The sequence below is a fragment of the Varanus komodoensis genome, unplaced genomic scaffold (genome assembly GCF_004798865.1).
Source record: "Varanus komodoensis strain SLA01 unplaced genomic scaffold, ASM479886v1 scaffold14_1, whole genome shotgun sequence".
NCBI lineage: Eukaryota > Metazoa > Chordata > Lepidosauria > Squamata > Varanidae > Varanus > Varanus komodoensis.
In genome coordinates, this window is record NW_025335438.1 from 20,992,014 (window position 1) to 21,004,784 (window position 12,771).

A 12,771-nucleotide genomic window follows, 5' to 3' on the forward strand; every position below is an offset into this window, starting at 1 on the left:
CATGGTATGAGGGGTGGATTTAAACTTCCCCCTCCCATTTTCATCTTGAAATTGGGTGGGCATTAAAATTAGAAAAAATCTGCCCACTGAAACCAGCAGAAGATTTAATTTGGTCCACATGTAGATTATTCCTGAAGAGTATAAGCAAGCCTTTCAGTCCAGTAAATTTTCAGCAAGGTGTGCCAGTCAAGTTAACTGTGAAATGACAAGAAAGAGGATCATTACTAAGACATGTCTTTAAAGAAAACATTTGAGGATGGAAGGATATTACAGCCCTGTGGATGAATGAAGATTGTTGTTGTTGTTGTTAGTCGCGAAGTTGTGTCCGACCCATCGCAACCTACTTAAACATGGCATTCCTTTACACAGAGGTGTAAAGTACAGGTGTCCATGTTTCAGCTGATGAGATGTAAGAACAAAAGTCCATAGGCTTTATATTGTCAGCAATAGTACCAAGAATCAAAACAAGTATATTTTGATTGATGATCATGATTATAACTATTTGTATAGCACTCACAATTGTCCAAAACATTTCACTCATATATTACCTAGTTGTAATTATTGCAACAGCCCTGTGAGGTAAGTTAGTATTATTCTCCCCTATATTGCTGAGGATGAAAGAGTGAAGCTGACTTATTTAAGGCCACCAAGTGATTTCATGGCTGGGATGAGATTTGAACTGGAAATTTCCTGATTCATAGCTCAGTCTCTTAGCCATGCTACACCAGCTCAGGCGTATTACAGGTGTCTCTTGAAAATGCATTCTAAATATATGTATGAATATCCATATGAAAATATAGGGGAATAAACATATATCTGAAGATCTGTGGAACAACTGCAGATTTAATCTCTAACTAGTTTTCATTTTTCATTTTGACAATCTCCATTTCCACTTTCTGTTGAAACAAAATACATTTCAATGACTGGGCCTCTCCTGCATAAGAGCTACCTGTGAAGAATATTGTGGATTTTATGAAGATCCTAGTAACCTTTTCTATCTTCTGTTTCTCTCCCCCCTCACCCACTCTCTCTTTCATAGTCACGACCCATTCCCTCTCACCTTACTTCAGCAGTAGCAGAGAGTATTCTGGCTTCAGCCTGTGAAAGCGAAAGCAGAAATGCTGCAAAACGGATGCGCTTGGATCGACAGCAGGTACAATGGTGGGGGTGAGAACTGAGGGTTGCAAGATTCATGGCTAAGCATTTCAAATAATAATAATAGACTTGTAAAATTCATTATAAGGAGAGAAAAATATCTGAGTAAATTCTCTTAAATGCTTTTTTATCATGCATACTTGATAGCTAGTTGTTCTTCCTTTCCCATAGTACAAAACTGTACCATCATGCAGTGCAACCAAATGGTGAGAAAATTGAGAAAAACAAAAAAAGCACTTCTTCATATGCAGATAGTCGAACTGCAGAATTTGCAACTGTGAAATATTGAGGTGACTGCCAGCTCAGATGCCTTTAAAGGGAAATTAGAGAAATTCATGGAGGAAAAAAGCTAGCAATGGCTATTAGTTATGATAGCTTCATATTGTCTCCATTATCAGAGAAAGTAGGCCTCTCTGAATACCAGCTGCACTCATCTCCTGCTTATGGACTTCCCATAGGCAGCTGGTTGGCAACTGTTTAGATTAGATAGTTCTTTGATCTGATCCAGTAGAACACTTCTGAATGCCTTAAAGTTGGATGTGTAACTTTATTTAGAAAAAATACATCTGCTTAAGGTCTGCACTAGCCTTCACTCATGTTGGAATTATTCTGTCTCCTTTTTTTTAATGGTGGATATTTTCTATGCTGAAACATAGCATTCTACTGTTTATTTAGGTTATGATCCTGTAGGGTTAATGCATTTTATTCTGGTAGCAGATAATGATCCCTGAACGCTTAGTGTTAATGGAGTTTAATGAACCAAATCAAGAACCAAACAGTATCTAGTCCCTGTTTAGAAGTGTTTTAAAAATCCCGTTGCAACTGATCCCATCATCTCTATAACCTTATTGAAATTGAAAGAAATTCTTGGCCACTATGATATGCCAAAACACAGCTCTGTAATTTGAGCTTTCAAGTTTATTGCTCATAAAATTAAAACTGGGTCAAGCCCAGAAGAATTAAAGCTAATGGAAAACACAATATTAAGTCAAGATGGTTCTTTTACTAGTTTATATGCAGAAAAACCCCAACTGTCCAGTAAGCCTGACAATGCCCCTAATCCCACTGTAATCATACACAACTAGTCACATGCAACAGTTCATTCACTTGAACAAAGATGCACATTCCCATCTACATTGAAAGTTTCTCAATATATTTATGTGTTGTAAATTTGCCAAATACTTATTAGGACATGGTAAATCCACTGGCTTTTTTTGCTAGAAGTTTTAAAATTACTGCAATATCCAATTGGAGATTTGTTAACAATTGTCAGTTTAAAACACACACACACACACACCCATACTGGATAGAAAGAATATTTTATATAACGTATTTTATATACCGGAATAACTTTTAAAGGAGTTTATCCAGATTATACACTTTACAGGTTCAGATTAATTATTATACAACATTTCCATTTAAAATATTCAAATATTAAGTGCATTTAGATTAGGGCACCACTATAGTTTTCCTATATGGGATGGCACTGCATGCTACATTTCTCGTCCTGCTCTGTACTGTACTTTTGACAATGAGAGATGGCCATGTTCATTGTTGGAGGAATTACATCTGTCTCCTACTATTAAAAAATATTGGATACTTTTACTTTTCCACTCCAGGAACTGAAGCTAGAATAATCCTTGCAAATGTTTGAGAGGAGGAATGGTGGCACAATTTAGAAGTCAGGATCTGAGGATAGATAGAAGAGGTAGTAGTACATGTGAAGGCAGAATGCAAAAATGCATATCAGGGAAATAACATGCATTTTTCTACTACTGCAAAGCATGGCTCATGCTTTTGGTGAGATGTATTTCCATATGCCTATGAGAAGCCTTTTATTATTGCCCAGTGTGTTGGAAGTGGGGTGGGGTGGGGAGTCCTGCTCTTCTGTTCAATGTACTGAAAGGAGCAAATCTCATCTAGTGTAACATTAGAAAAAGAAAGAAACTTCGTTCCTGAGGAAAGGAAACTAGCCTTTCTGAAATGCATTGGACAATAATAGAAGGTTTTTCATATACAGTAGAGGTGACAAATAGATTTAAGGAATTAGATCTGATAGATAGAGTGCCTGAAGAACTATGGACAGAGGTTCGCAACATTGTACAAGAGGTAGCAACTAAAACCATCCCAAAGAAAAAGAAATGCAAGGAAGCAAAATGGCTGTCTGAGGAAGCTTTACAAATAGCTGAGGAAAGAAACGAAGTGAAAGGCAAGGAAGAAGGAGAAAGATTCACCCAATTGAATGCAGAATTCCAGAGAATAGCTAGAAGAGATAAGAATGCCTTCTTAAATGAACAGTGCAAAGAAATAGAAGAAAACAATAGAATAGGGAGGACCAGAGATCTCTTCAAGAAAATTGGAGATATGAAGGGAACGTTTCATGCAAAGATAGGCATGATAAAGGACCAAAATGGCAGGAACCTAACAGAGGCAGAAGAGATTAAGAAGAGGTGACAAGATCACACAGAAGAACTGTACAAGAAAGAGCTTAACATCCCTGATAACCACAATAGGGTGATCACTGACCTCGAGCTGGACATCCTGGAATGTGAAGTCAGCTGGGCCTTAGGAAGTCTGAGCAACAACAAAGCTAGTGGAGGTGACAGTATTCCAGCTGAGCTATTCAAAATCTTAAAAGACGATGCAGTGAAAGTGCTACACTCAATATGCCAGCAAATTTGGAAAGCTCAACAGTGGCCACAGGATTGGAAAAGGTCAGTTTACATTCCCATCCCAAAGAAGGGCAATGCCAAAGAATGTTCAAACTACCGCACCATTGCACTCATTTCACATGCTGGCATAGTTATGCTCAAAATGCTACAAGCTAGGCTCCAGCAGTATGTGGACAGAGAACTACCAGGATTTCGAAGTACAGGCAGGATTTCGAAGAGGGAGAGGAACTAGAGGTCAAATTGCCAACATACACTGGATCATGGAGAAAGCTAGGACGTTCCAGAAAAACATCATTGACTATGCTAAAGCCTTTGATTGTGTGGATCACAACAAATTGTGGCAAGTTCTCCAGGCCTTCCTGTCCTCCACTATCCCCTGGAGTCCACCTAAACTCACGCCAACTGCTTCAGTGACTCCATCTAGCCACCTCATTCTCTGCTGTCCCCTTCTTCTTTTGCCTTCAATTGTTCCCAGCATTAGGCTCTTCTCCAGGGAGTCCTTCCTTCTCATTAGGTGGCCAAAGTATTTGAGTTTCATCTTCAGGATCTGGCCTTCTAAAGAGTAGTCAGGGTTGATCTCCTCTAAGACTGACCAGTTTGATCACCTTGCAGTCCAAGGGACTCACAGGAGTCTCCTCCAGCACCACAATTCAAAGGCCTTAATCCTTTGGCGCTCAGCCTTCCTTATGGTCCAGTTTTCACAGCCATACATTGCAACTGGGAAAACCATAGCCTTGACTATATGCACTTTTGATGGCAGGGTGATGTTTCTGATTTTTAGTATGCTGTCTAGATTTGCCATAGCTTTCCTCCCCAGGAGCAAGCATCTTTTAATTTCTTGGCTGTAGTCCCCATCTGCGGTAATCTTGGAGCCCAGGAAAATAACATCTGTCACTACCTCCATTTCTTCCCCATCTATTTGCCAGGAAGTGAGAGGACTAGATGCCATGATTTTAGTTTTCTTAATGTTGAGTTTCAAGCCAACTGATGTTTGATTGCCCTGCAGTCCAAGGGACTTGCAGGAGTCTCCTCCAACACCACAATTCAAAGGTCTCAATTCTTCGGCGCTCATCCTTCCATATGGTCCAACTTTCACAGCCATACATTGCAACTGGGAAAACCATAGCCTTGACTATATGCACTTTTGTTGGCAGGAAGATGTCTCTGCTTTTTAGTATGCTGTCTAGATTTGCCATAGCTTTCCTCCCCAGGACCAAACGTCTTTTAATTTCTTGTCTGCAGTCCCTGTCTGCGGTGATCTTGGAGCCCAGGAAAATAAAATCTGTCACTACCTGCATTTCTTCCCCATCTATTTGCCAGAAAGTGATAGGACCAAATGCCATGATCTTAGTTTTCTTGATGTTGAGTTTCCTTTACAGACCTACTATTCTGTGTTAACTTTTCCTCCATTTCCTAGCATCCTGACTACTCCAAAAAGTCTGCCATTAAAAAAAATTAGCAAAAGCATCTTGCAGCAAGAAACCTAGTTCAAATGCCAGCATTAAACTTTTTCTTTGGTGAGGCAAGCCTATTATTATTATTATTATTATTATTATTATTATTATTATTATTATTATTAGAACATTTCTATGCCGCCCTTGCCGAAGCCTCGGGGCAGCTTACAACACAATAAAATACAATGCAGTACAAAAATAACAATATAAAATTAAAATTAATAATATAAAAAAATAAAAAATATATAAACGATATAAAAGAAAAGTTATAAAAGAAAAGAAAAGAAGAAAAGAAAAGGAAAGAAAAGAAGTTGCCCTGGCCAGATGAATAAGTGAATATTGTTAACAATCTGTTGTTGGCCCATTGTTCTGGAATGCAATTCCCATAATTCATTACTCTTGGCCATACAAGTTGGCCTCATGAAAGTTGGAGCCAGAATATCTAGATAGCAGCAGAAGGCTTATTCTCACTTTAAGGCAAAGGCTGTGAGTCTCTTTTACAGGAATATGTAGCCTCCCTACCACTCCAGTGTGCTCGTGCTTTCTTTATGGTATAGTTAAAAATCTATGTGTTTCTTTCACATTTCCTTCAACTTGTTCTGAAGCAGTGCTGGAAAAGTCTATTACATAATAACATAATGTCTTCTTCATTCAAGGAGAAAAATGTGGCAATGATTTGATACTGTCTCCTAAACCATTGCTTTGCAGGATGAGGCGGCTACAGCAGAGAAACCATATAAACAGGAACCAACCCAGGTCACTTACTCATCATCAGCTGTTTCAAGCACACAGGAGGTGCTGTACATAAATGGAAATGGGACCTACAGTTACCATAGTTACAGAGGGTTAGGAGGAGGTTTGCTAAATCTCAGTGATGCATCTACCAGTGGTGAGGATTTTTGCAGACTTTTCAATGTAGATTTGCTCATATAAATCTCCACTCTGTCCTGCCAATGACAAAATGAAAATGTTTGCTTGTTTTTATTACAAAATAAAAATTAACAAAAGTATTTTATATTTGTGGGTTTCAATTGAGTACACCTGTACTTACATAGTCTGAATGAGCCCATTTTAATTACTTACATTACTTTATTCTCTTTGCAATGAAGCTATTAAATCCTATTTTGTGGGGTGGAAAAATTAGCTGAACAGAAAATTTTCTAGAATGTTTTTCCAAGAGTTTTATTTTTCCTTGGAAATTTTCCCATTTCATAAGTTCAGTAGTAAAAATAGTGAATTGCAAATACAGTATCAGGTAATCCTGGGTGTTTCCAAGTTGTAATGTTTTTCACATGGTCATCCATAGCAAGTATACAAGGAAATGCATATCCATTTTTTATTTCTATTTATTATTGCATGCAAATGCCAACCCCTTTTCCACTGAGGAAACTGAGGCCTTGACCTTCCTCTTCTCTATTTTATCCTCACAACAACCCTGTGAGCTAGGTTAGTCTGAGAGTCAGTAACTGGCCCAAATTCACCCGTGAACTTGATGGCTGAGTACAGACTAGAACCTGGGTCTCTCAAGTCTCAGTCCAACACTTTAACTACTGTGCCACCTGCAGTCAATATATGGCATTGATATACATACAACTCTCAGAGTGAAATTGAACTAATAAATAATGTCAGTGAAACTGAAGGTGCTCCAAACAACCTCAAGTGAAGTAAATAGATCTCTGCTAAGACAGATGAGTGGCTGTTAGCATATCATACACATTTCTCTGGGCTGTTAAAATTAATTATTGTGCAGTTTTCAGTACCTTTGTGTGTGTTTCTTTTCTTTAAAAACTATAAGGGAAGTACATGTTATTGTCTTTAAATGTTCAGAAGGATTCCAACAACACTTTCTACATAATAAGTCACTTAACCCACATTATGTGTGATTTCCACTTCACAACATTTCAGGTTAAATATTTGTGGTGTCTTGGGCCAAAATATAACTTCTTTCCAACTTTGTTTACTAAATATGATAAATTAGAAATACTAACTTAAATTTCTCTAGGATGTCAGAAAATTTTCTGATGCAATTTACTCTATGCAAATTAACTTAACTTTCAATGGAAAATATTATGCTACACATTTTCCTATGCAAATCAACTTAATTTGTAGTGGAAAATTTTCCAGAAATCCCACATCATTAATTAGACCTATCTTTATTACAAAATGTAGAGTATTGTATTAAAGATATAGCATAGCTTTAGAATAAGCATACACCTTAAAAGATCCACTACTCATTCACATCCAGTGAAAGAGAAGATAATATTACCCCCAAAACATATTTGGGTTCCTTTGGGCTTCTAGGAGCAAAGAATTTCACACATAAAGAAGAAGCTTCTAGCAAGAGCTTCTTTCCATACCCTCACCATTTTTATGTGCCACACAGATGGTTACCATTAGGAGAAGGACTTGATTGGCAGCTATACCAGTGTCCATAACTAAAGTAACAGCATGTTGGGTGTATGATCCTTCATGACTTCCAGAGCATCTGATGGGTACATCCAAAATATATTCTAATAGCCATATTTATTAACTGGGTTTAAGAAGGGTTACAACCCTTGAATCTTTCCCCAGAAACAGCTCTAATCCAATCAGATTTGAAAGAAAAGATTTCATAATCTGGTGCCTAATAAAGGAGGTTCCAACTGGTATCATAAGATGACATGATAGGTATGTTTCACAAATCAAAGTGTTGTGAGAACCTTGAGTTTCTATCATGTAATTGGAGCTATCTTGCTCTGAGTATCTCACACATTGTCCATGCTGTTTCCAGATTGCTAGCTATGTCTCATCTCTAGGGATATGGCATCTGCTTCATAGATGGCTTCTTTATGCCCAAATGATTGAACTTTGGTACCACATATCACAGATTTAGCACTGGGTAACAAGATGCAAATCATTGCACAAGCAAATGGGAAGGGGGGGGGAGTCTTTGGAAAATGCATACATACACCATTGTTGTTCCAAAACTCTGCAGCTATCCAAGACATTCCATCAACTTCCAATGGCTATCCAACACTATGGAGTGGGCCAGTGGAAACATTCTCTGAAATAAAATTGTAACATGACACCATTACAGGGGCAAGAGCAAGACCTGAGTGAATATAAGAATTCTCCAAAGATCCACTCCTCCCTCTCTGTACCCATACTCTACCCACATTTTGTCTCTGTACTGGTGTTTCTACTAGTAGCTTCCCATCAGTACATAAATGCTGCTTCTCTGATATTTTTTCTACCAGAATGGTGGGATTTAGGATCAATCTTTTCCTGCTTCAAAGAGTAGAATCACTATGACTTTATTTATGGTGCTTCCTGACATGGTTTTTATTGTGCAATTAACCTACTTTGTTCACATACTTTCACAGTGTATGTCTCTGTTGTCATCTTACATTTGTAACTGTTCTGCCAGTAGTAGTGGTTCTTTTTTTGGATCCAGTGACAATAAGAACATTTGTGGGTAAACATCAAAGAGCTTTATTAGCAGATTATAGAAAAAAATGTAAAGGCAGGGTAGGTTAAAAAATACTTTGCCTTATATCTTTTGATTTCAAGAACAGTGCTATTTGGCTCCTTGGTTGGCATACAGCACCTTTTCCAGCTGTTGTTATGTGCCATCAAGTCATCTCCAGCTTAAGGACACCTATGAATGAAAGCCCTCCAAAATATCCTATCCATGACATCCCTGATTAGCTGTTCTAAATTCAAGACTCTGGTTTCCTTTATGGAGTCATGGCTCTGGTCTTAATTCTCAAATAGATATAGGGATTAATTGACTTATAAAGAAAAACTATTTGTTTTTGAGTCTATTCTGTCAGCTATCAATGAAAGAAATAGTATTCAGATATTATACTATGCTGATAATGTATTAAAATACAACCCTAACTGTTACATCCATTGACAAGCAAAATCCTGTTCTTCAGGCAAAAATTGTAACCAGAGATCTATTAAAATTAATGAAACTGATAGTCAACAAAACTTTTTACACTCCTCTTTGAAAGCTGATCCCATGCTATATCACAGACTACTTCTGAATCTCTCTTCTTTTCACATTTTTGATCTTGACTGGAGTTAACTTTTAGAACCAAAATTATTTGATATTTCATCCCTGAAGTATACACAGCCTTCCATTTTTAAAATGATAAATTACTGTCATTAATATTATAGACAGTAAATTTTAACCAGCATAAAGAGAATGGTTAATTTTTTTAGAGCCTCTTATTTCCAACAGACTATTAAATATCTAACTGGCTGTCCCATGCTAGTAACCAAGGTGGGTTATTGCAGAGATAACTCACATATGGCTTTCCTACACATGAGCCATCAGTGCTGTTATCAGTGAAATAAGCTGCTGTATCACATATCTGACCTGCATTTTAGAGTTCTAAGTAATTGATGCTGCCAATGAGTAATTTATGAAGCAATAACTACCTCATGTTAGATCTTGCAAGTCATTTGTCCAGCAGTGTATTTAATGTCAGATTTACTCAGCAGCTAATATGATAAATGAACATCTTGCTCTTGGAGAGGATTCACAGTACTTGTAGCATTTTGAATGATTTAGTTAAAACAAGAACTGCTTAGCTTCTAAAAATGTGTGATGTCTATGCAACTTAAATGAATCCATAAACCATAGTCAGTAACTAGTTACAATATGACTGAGTGAATGAGTCACTCCTGTGATGGCTAGAGAAATGATATTCTGTGAGCATTGAAAATGATATGTCAGAGAAGATTTTTTAAACATCAGGTTTAATTTGCTGCTCTAGATGAAGCTGAACTTCTACACGCATGAGAGAAAGCAAGACTGATTCACAGGCTCTTGCAACAACCTTTGGCAGCTGGTGACTTTTGGAGCTAATGGGCAGGGTTGAATTTTTTTAAAAGCATATGTCCCCAGCTGCAGCAAACTGAACTGCCTGTAGACCTCATCTAAATTCACCTCTTCAAACACTGAGGGCAAAAAGGTCCATATGCCAATGGAAGCCATGCCTGTAGCATAATTGTTTGAGTTAAGTGACATCATCATCAATTTTAAAACATACCCCTCCAAACAGACATACGAAGGGATAACCCAGTAGTGTAGGGTGGAGCCAAATTTTCAATTAAAGAAATGTATAAAAAATGTAATAGTACAGGGCATTTTAAAATCAGACAGTTATGCAAAAATGTAAAATGCTTTGGTATTATTTTTCAAGTTTTGAACTGAAAACACAGATCACAGGATACTTTGTAGAAGACCCAAGGGGCTGTTTCTAAAACTCAGGAAAGCTGTACGTTCCCTGGGGTAACCCAGAAAAGTTTTTTTCATTACATTATGCCCCCTGCAATAATCTGATAAATGCCACTGATTTATATTTTTCTAATCATTTAATTCATTTTTATGCCACCCAATAACTGAGGCTCTTTGGGCAGTTCACGGAGTTGTATCACACTCCGTCATTTGCTTAACACTCCCAGTGAAACTTCTGAAACTAGAGATAGCTTTGCACAAAGAAACCCCGTGACTGAAGTCTGGCAAGACACAATGTCAGCAACACATTTGCCACTATTGATGGTTTGACACTCTCTTTTATTCCAGCTGAAGGATAAAACAAGTCTAGCTTGGTATGAATGTAAATGCTAAATGAAGAAATGTATGTACTAATGAAACAGTCATTGAGACCTTTTTCTTACAGCATGTTCCTTTTTTCTTTGCCCAGGCATTTGATCTATTCTGGAGTTGTGCTTTTCCTATCAAGCCATAATAAAGACATCCTGATATTTTATTTGGTCCTATTTGTCATTTCTAGGTCCAACTGATCTCAGTATGAAGCGACAGTTAGCAACTACTTCTGGAACTTCCAGCAGTACCAGCTCCAGACCTCAACTGAGCCCAACCGAAATTAATGCAGTACGGCAACTGGTTGCAGGATATCGAGAATCAGCTGCATTTTTATTGCGTTCTGCAGATGAACTGGAAAACCTTATTTTGCAGCAGAACTGAGCCACAGACCCATCCTGATCACCTAGTTTATCACAGAATTTCCACTAATGACATTTTGATTTCCCAGAGTAAATCTTTTAATTACTGCACAGTCTTGCTGACGAGTTAAGTACCATAATGCCACACTGTTCTTGATGTTCTTGGTGTGTTAGGGCTCTTCAAGGGAACTTGGCCTCTGAAATTTCTGAGGTTCTTTAATACATCCAGCCTATTGCTTTATGTTTGTTCGTTTTTTGTGTGTCGGCATCAATAGCAAAGAGTGGCTAGAAATGTTAACTCGTTTTAATATGGACAGAAACATAAGATGCTGGGGGTTAAAAATTGGTCCAAAATCCAAGTGCAATATTAGTGGAACATGGTATTAACTCAATGGACTCAAAGCTGCATTATATGGCAAAATGTTGCCAAATGCTCTGTTGTTAACAGGATGCAAATGCAATGAAAAGGATCTTGTATTTTAAAGAAAATGTAATTTTTATAGAAAAAAAAACAAGACAAAAATGTTGGTTCTCATTCTAAATTGATCATTTTTACTTTGGTAATTTTTTCACTGATTTTTCAAATAATGTTTTGAGGAATTATTGTAAGTCCTCTTCTCTAAAATCTCTATCTCCCCTCCAGTCCACACCTCTTTCACAGCAAGTACCTTTTTGTGCTGGGCAGTCTATTACCTGATGGATCCCTATACAGATATATCTGGAATGACTTCCAAAGGAAGCAGATTTCCTGAGCTCACACCATTTTTGCCTCCATTTCATAATAAGTTGCAGCTTTATTAGCAAGTAATAAAGATGTGAGGGTTATTTTTAAAAGACATATCATTTTTTAAAAGTGGTTTCCTACAAGCTAGCTCATTTAACTCCAGGACTGCTGCTGCTGTCTTGTACAAGTCCTTCTAGTAGTGAATGGATGTAGATGATTGAATGTGAAGAGGTTGCAAGTGACAATCGGAAAATTTGCACTCTTGTGTGTATTTATTTCTTTTTCTTCCCTTCTTTTTAAATGAATACGTAATTGAAAAGGGCCATTGACACTTCTGATGTGATTTTATAATGTTAACACTGAAGTTAAATTGTAAAAATATTGTAAAGGATGCAGCTGCCACTTAAACAAAGCTCCCTTCCCTGACTTCCCCTCAACCCATTTCTTATTTTATGATGTCAAATGCGCATCAATGGTGTTTTTGTTGTGCGCTAAGAAAAGCTTATTTTTATGTATTTAGAGAGAAGTATTTTAGTTCATGCTTATCGTAATATCTGTTCTGTTGTTTAGCTTTTGTTAAATAACAAGTTCCTTGTGCATTCCTGAATTTGCCTTATTTTGTGTACAATTTTTATGTAATTCAGTTTTTGACAATGAGTTTAAGGCATCAGTGATATTTTCTATCTACTTGTTACATATAGTTTTTCCAAGTAATGACTGTGATTGTGACAAAGTAATGTGCACTTTTTCTTGTAACTGTGGACATTGCTATGCTTTTTTCCCTTGAGTGTTTCTAGAATTACTGTTG

The 12,771-nt window shown here is 37.3% G+C and overlaps 1 protein-coding gene across 6 annotated transcripts in view; it reads left to right on the plus strand.

Moving 5' to 3' along the window:
- The window catches only part of NOL4 (nucleolar protein 4), a 128,518-nt gene extending 117,257 nt beyond the window's left edge, over positions 1-11,261 (plus strand). For 5 of the 6 annotated variants that reach the window (XM_044424133.1, XM_044424135.1, XM_044424136.1 and 2 more), the window contains 3 exons: positions 1,040-1,153; positions 5,990-6,170; positions 11,068-11,261. In XM_044424133.1, the coding sequence (XP_044280068.1) occupies positions 1,040-1,153; positions 5,990-6,170; positions 11,068-11,261 (489 nt within the window). The remainder of the gene's footprint in view (positions 1-1,039; positions 1,154-5,989; positions 6,171-11,067) is intronic. The other variant, XM_044424138.1, reaches the window with a different exon arrangement.
- Positions 11,262-12,771: the final 1,510 nt, after the last annotated feature.